At 40.6% G+C, this 7,001-nt stretch overlaps 1 protein-coding gene across 1 annotated transcript in view; it reads left to right on the top strand.

The window, feature by feature from the left end:
* The first annotated feature begins 371 nt into the window (after positions 1-371).
* polrmt (polymerase (RNA) mitochondrial (DNA directed)) overlaps positions 372-7,001 on the top strand; it is a 45,743-nt gene continuing 39,113 nt past the window's right edge. Inside the window, exons 1-4 of the mRNA XM_023409667.2 lie at positions 372-561; positions 1,258-1,356; positions 1,685-2,553; positions 3,070-3,203. Coding sequence (XP_023265435.1) covers positions 420-561; positions 1,258-1,356; positions 1,685-2,553; positions 3,070-3,203 — 1,244 coding nt within the window. The 5' untranslated portion in view covers positions 372-419. The remainder of the gene's footprint in view (positions 562-1,257; positions 1,357-1,684; positions 2,554-3,069; positions 3,204-7,001) is intronic.

The raw sequence follows: 7,001 nt of genomic DNA on the forward strand, positions 1-7,001 counted from the left end.
TGCATTTTAAACTACTGTTACATATGAATATTTTACTTCAGTAACTGGAAAGATACAAAGGAAAAGAGAAACGTTTGCTTACAAATATTGAGCAATAAATATATGAAGTTCTGCCTACAAGATACTGAAACAAGAAAAAAAAAAAAACATTAATAAGTTCAACATAATGTGTGTAACAACTAAAACGTTTTGTGTAATTACTGCTAGCTCTTTGAATAGCTCTAATTATGTCCTGAATCCAGTCAAAGCAACATTTGCAAGGTGTTATAGACAGACAAAAGCCGAAAGCCTCACTCGATTTGTCTGCGATCTTCTAACAATGCCTTGAAAACAGCGATTACCTCTCGTAGCGATTAGCTTGGTCTTTTTTTAAGATGGCTGCCCAGTGTTAAGAAGTAACGCGGTTATTACATGTCAACATGTCATATCTTAGAGTGTGTGCCTTCGCCAAATGTCTGCGTCGTCGCAGTTTATTTGAAAAGTGTGCTCTTCGTGTGTCTTTTGCGGACTGCTGTCGGATGTGTGTGTCGACAAGAAACGGCGCAGTCAGAAGAATATCAGGTGAGTCGAAGGATACTCTGTCTCAGACTGATATATCATAACCTGTGTGGCTGCAGCGTGATGGACAGGTTTGCCCCATTCGTCGAGGATTTGTGTTAAATGTTAATGTACCTCCGTGCTAATTCAACCCAGGGCTTTCTGCATAGTTCGTGTCATGTTAGACGAGCAAACAGCAATGTTAGCTCATCTTAGAGTAAGGTAAAATAATCTGTTATTGAGTCTAGCCTGAGGAGGTATGGTTGTTGGACATGTTTTTTTTTTCACACAGCGAGTAAACTACTCAGACGTGTCTTTTAAGATGTATTTGGTCCGTGTAATGACTTTAAACTAATAACTGTCTCTAATATTGCTGAAGACCTTAACAGCTGGTCAACCAAAAGTTTGACGGTTCCCAGCTCCTCCTCGTCCTTGAGCAAGACACTGAACCATCAGATGCTCCTCCTGTGTCTGCGATTAATTCAATTAATGTGATGTAACAGGCATTTGTTTTGTTTTGTTTTAACTGCAAGCATTAAGCAAAGCATTTTACTACCATTGTTATTAGTTGTTAGCACCATTACTATCAGCAGCATCACAGCCTTTTCAATGTACAGCATGTAGTAAGAGTCAAAAGCCAAGCCTAAGCTTTTGAATGCCATCATATTGCTTAGGGAATGGAGGCATGTTAATGGTGGACAGCTGTTTTTGTTTTTTCAGAGACACCTCTCCAGCTACAAAGAAGAAATGTTTCATCTGTACTCCCAAAGACAGAGTGTGCAAGGAAACGTGTACTGGAACAGTCTCAGCTGTTAGACGGTATGTTGTTGTTGAGCGCAGCAGGTGGTCATGCTGCCACATTTCTAACTCCCAGTACAACATAATGCCAAATAGCATGTAATGAATTATTACAATGTCATACCAAATACTGGTATATCAAGAGTTCTGTGACAGGTCTTCTTTTCTATATTTTTCCAGCCTGAACTGCTTTTGTTTAGACTCGTGTCAGATATGCTGCCAGCCTTTGAGATATCGGAGTTCAGTAGCCTGCAGTGCTGTCTGTGTTTCAGTGTTTTATGCAGAAAAAAAGCTGGTCAGTAATTTTCTTTACTCACATTAGATGCCTTCTATTATTTCTCCCTCTCAGTGATTGAGGCCAGGATCCAGCAACTCCAAACTGACATTGTTCTAGATGTCCAACATGCTAAAGTGCAATTTGTTAAAGCCCCTTCTGCTGGAAGAGGGGTATCATCTGGAAGGGGTCCCAAAAACATGTCTCAGGAGAAAACTGACATTCCTAAATCAGGACAGACTGTTGTTAAAGGAGCCTTTGAATCACAACCAAGTCGCTGGATGGAAAAATTAACTGAGGAGAAGAAAAACAAACTCAAGAAACAGCAGCATATCCAGCAGAAAATTCAGAAAAATATCAAGGAGAAACAAATGAACAAATCTAAAGGTAGCAAAAGCAGCTCCCAGTTGCTCCAAGGCACAACAAAAAAAACTATATCTACCAAAGCTAAAATGAATATACCTGTGATTAAGACGATTAGACGGTCCATGACATTATCTGAGGAAATGCGCGCTGCAGCTTCTTCAACAGCTGCTTCCACTGCTGCTTCTGCTGCAGCAGCCGTGTCACACGAAGTCTCTAAACGGAAGCGGAAGGATTCTATAAATCAGCCTCTCAGTGAAACGGGACAAAAGCAGACTGTCAGCGATGCTCAGAACATGGCTAATGAGCTGGCTGATATAGAAAAATGGGAGAGGAGGCTCAATCAGCAGGTGAACCAGTGGACTTCTTCTCATAACCCAGAGCGCCTACAGGCGGACAGTGAAGTAACTGCTTGTGGGGACATCCTGCTGAGCATCTGCTCCTACCTGGAGGCGTGTGTGTTTGCAGGGGAGATTGACAGGGCACACTGTTTCCTGCTCAGTCAGCACAGAGTAATGAGTCGACGTAAACATCTGAAGACAAGTGTCTACAACATCATGATGAGGGTGTGGGCCAAGAGGGTGAGTTCAAAAGTGTTTGAAAACTGAGCCCTTTGTGGAATTGAATTTGATTTGTTATACATTTTGACTGATTTTTGAAAATAACTCTTACACAGCCCTTAAACTGCATCACTTCTTCAGTGAGGTCACAAATGACAGTTTAACAGTGATCCAGAATGCACATTACCACAACCCTGAGACTGAAGCAGCTACTTTTATTATTTACATTTTCCTGTCAGAATGTTTTATTTAAAGAAAGTTTATGGTCACGTTGGCAAATTTTTTAAAGATGTTTCAAAATATCTAGTGAAAGATGACAAGTCAATTGAAATCTCTAGATTACATTGTTACTATTCTTATTAATGGTCTAATGAATGACAAAAACTGTTGGAGAGTGTGTAAGTAACATATTATAAATACCTAGCCAAGGTCATATGCAGATGGCAGGGTTTGGAGAGTAATTTATTTGTTAACATTGGTGTTAAGTGTACTTGCTGGCAAAGTTTAATGGCCTTTTCCGCGTGTCTCTGTCTGTAGGGCACATTACACCAGATTGGTCGCATGTTTATTCTGCTAGAAGAGGCTGGTCTGAAGCCAAATCTGGGCTCCTACTGTGCTGCTCTGGAGTGTATGGGCCGCAATCCCAAATGCTCCCCAAAAGTCATCACTAGGTATGTGCACACATACACACTACCCATGAACAAGGATCATGAAGAGCTGTGTTTGTGATTACATTCATTTGACATGTAAACACATTTGTTCAGTATCATGTGATATTGCACAGGAGGGGTATAAAGACTTTAAATAAGAGGGCAGGGTAGTGATGCACAGACTCACCAGCAGGTGTCATGCTATCCTCGTGGTTTTCTTTTTTCTGCAACAACTTTTCCAATGTCCCTTTCGCTCTGACATGAACTATTTATTTATGGCTGTAGCTGTGACTGTCTGTTAATGACTTTTTTTATCCTGATATAAAGTTATTAGTGTTGCTAATATTCAGCCTGTTTACTGCACAATGTTTACAGAAATCTTTTACTTTAAAAATCAAAACAATATATACCTCAGCATCTCAGTTTTGCAACCACAACAATGTCAGACAACAATGGGACCTAAGATGCAACAGGTGCTGTATATCAGCTCAACAGTGTGTGGGAATTGACTGTATCATCATTTTCAGATCTGCTTAATAAGTAAATCAAGGCTTCTCACATATGTATGCTCCTTCCAAATTATGTTGGCCACAGTTAGTTTTGCACAGGAATGATTAAAGTTCCACCAACTTATGCATTTTTCTTATGTATTGTGTATTATTAAGAGTGCTAGACAGTATCAGTGTTCAGTGTCTCTCCTGTCTCTTCTTAAGTTGACAGCTACCAGTATTACTGACAATTTCCTGTTCTTTGCCTTAATTGCTGATAATGTTTCCATGGCAATCTAGCATGACATGATTGTGCCTTTAAAAAAATGTTTAGCTGTGGAAACTTCTTTAGTAATTATTGTTCCTTTCACAAGGCCAGTTAAAATTGTTTTGGTTGTGGCAGCTTGCTGACTCAGAGTTTATGAAGTTGTGTTAGACTAATTAAATTGTTACAAGACAGCAGAAAACCTCTGACTGTGCATTGTGGTGTATTTGATTTCTTTTTGCACAGACATCTTTTGGCAAGTTTTGGCAACTTTTTTCATCAAGGACATCCTTGGAAACTAATAGCCCAGTTATGTCTCTGCAGTAACTAGGTCATCCTGACAAATCACTGTTAAGTATTATTAATCACGTTGTTATGTCACTGACTATGTGTCAGCTACACATTTAGATTTATTACATGACATTCTGCACACGTAACCCCGCTGTGCACAGCTCACAGCCTCAGCACAAGACTACATGTGTCACAGTGTGTATGCCTGTTCGATGGCAGCCTATACAATCAGTTGGCCCGCTGCCCAGGCAGTGGCAGAACTCATATTGAATTCTCCTTTTTTCTTCCGTTGGGCCTGACATTAGTCTGGACTTATTATATCAGGAAAAATTACAGGACACAGTTTGTTTTCATACAGAAATATCCATAAATGTGAGTAGAATACATTGTACAGTAAATACTAGGCAAGTGTTCAGGTGGTCATCAGTCATATAACTCCAGGGGCGGAGCCAATCCCAGTTGACATTGGGCGAGGGCGGGGTACACCCTGGATAGGCCACCAGTCTACCACAGGGCTAACACGTAGACCAACAACCATTCACACCTGCAGGCAATTTAGAGTCACCAAATCACCTAACCTGCAAGCCTTTGGATGTTTGCATGTTTAAGAAAATGGTCACCAGATATATAATTTACCAATCAGTATTTTTAACTCTCAAATATTCATATCCATATCCATACCACCCTCAAAAATTCAGTATCCGTTAGGCTCTAATATTTACTATTAACTTGTTACATTGTCTGCCAGTTGTGAAAAATGTCAGAACTTATAGGAAACTGGACTGTGTTTTTATCTCAGTTGGACAATTTGCAAAAACTTTGTCTCAGTAGACCTTTTCAGAATGTATGACTTAACAAGAGCTTCCTGAATTCACCATTAGTTTTGGATTTTTTGACTTTTTACCTTCTCTTTTGGAAAGGGGGCACAGCTTCAGGCCACAACCATCATTGCTCTAGGTTTGACCTTAATAAGCTATGTCCTCTGATGAAGGCAGGCTGTCACTTTGGGGACAGCTAGTTACTAATCACACCATGCAAAATACCCCACTATCATATATCATAACTTCCCCCCATGTCACCACTGGCTTGATTAGTTGTTTGACGGCTTCATCACCATCAGTCACATTAAGTGCTGTTACACAAAGGGCACACACACACACACACACACACACACACACACACACACACACACACACACACACACACACACACACAACCACACACATACACACACACAGAATCACACACATAAGTTCCTCCTGGACCTCAGTGACATCACCCTATGCGACATGGTCCAATAGCGGGACAGGTGGCAGGGCAGTAGGGTCGGTGGTAGGTTTCTGGTTGGTCCATCGATCTCTGTAAGCTGATGCTCATATGACATTGTTGTTCTGCAGTGGTGCACTCCTGCTCAGTCTCTGGCCAAGCAGCCTCTCTTTTCTCTTACCCACCTCACTGTCATCATTTTCTCTGTCACTCATTTGTTTGTTGTCTGCCAGTTCTTATCTTTACTGTGTTGTCTCAGTACTGTCGTACTTTCCTAATATCACTCTCGCCTCTGAAGTCTCCCCTGCAGCATCCTTGCCCTCAATGTACCAATCTGTTCCCCTCTCTTCTGTCTCTCTCTCTCTCACACACACACATGCACACACTGACTCACGCACACATATCCCTTTAAGTTTCCCTTTGTAAGTGCTGTGTCCTCCAGAGCTCTTTGCTCTCTAGGGTGCAGCAGGGCAGTCACCAGGCTGATTATGCTCCATCGTTCAACCTCTCTGCCCTCTTTGTTCCTTTGGACCACACTGCTAGCACCCAGAATAATCCTGTCTTTGTTCAAGACTCTCTCATTTACTCAGACAAAAAATGCACATTGCATCACAAGAGACCCGAGCCATGAGTGAAAATACTCAAAAATTTGACCTCTTTGGTTTGCTTTAGAAATATTTCCAAACGTACACTACATAATTTTAAACAGTAGGCATATGGCTTGTGTCTTTTATTACAGTGGGTCTTTTGTTTTATTCATTCATTCATTTGCTGAGCCCTGCTCACTTGTGATTTGATTAAGTCGGTAAAGGTTGCTGAGCCAGGGTTTCCTCCAGATGGTAATTAGTGTTCTGTTATTTATAATTGTCTTGAGGAAAAGGTGTGCAGGGTGAAGCTCGCTCATCCTCTCTGGTCGATGATAAATGGGTTTTCCTCACTTCTGTCTCTTGGCTTAGCCTATGTAGTTCTGTTGTTATCCTCTAGAGAGCAGTGTAACCAAACGGGCTCTTTAAGCTCATCAGTCTGTTAGGCAGGGGCTTTAGACCACAAAGTGTGCATGACACTAACAAGCTTTCTGCCATGTAGACATACAATAGCTGTAATTTCACATATAACAAATACTGCATAGTGTACACTGTAGGTCATACAAATATCATGCAGTACTACGGTGACATTTAGTCATCCAATTAAGCCGTCATGCAATGAAGCAGTGTGTGTGAAATCTCTAGAATTATATAGTTTCTTACTTTGTTGCCAGACATTGCATTTGTATAATTTGTAGGACACAACATTTTTGTTTGGGGGAGCACGAACAAAAACCTTTATGTTAGACTTTGCAAAAAATACTAATAGGCCCAATTTATGGAATAGAAGAATACATCAGTGTACAGCTTGATAACATTACATACCAAAATACATGAAATAATTTATACAAATAATTATAATTTTAGCCCCCAGATCCCACTAATTGGGGAAGAATAAAGATCCACCAGGCTGAAAATATTTACT

Source organism: Seriola lalandi, unplaced genomic scaffold (assembly GCF_002814215.2).
Source record: "Seriola lalandi dorsalis isolate HSWRI2012SDOR001 ecotype SW California unplaced genomic scaffold, Sedor1 jcf7180002054402, whole genome shotgun sequence".
In the NCBI taxonomy this organism is placed as follows: Eukaryota; Metazoa; Chordata; class Actinopteri; order Carangiformes; family Carangidae; genus Seriola; species Seriola lalandi.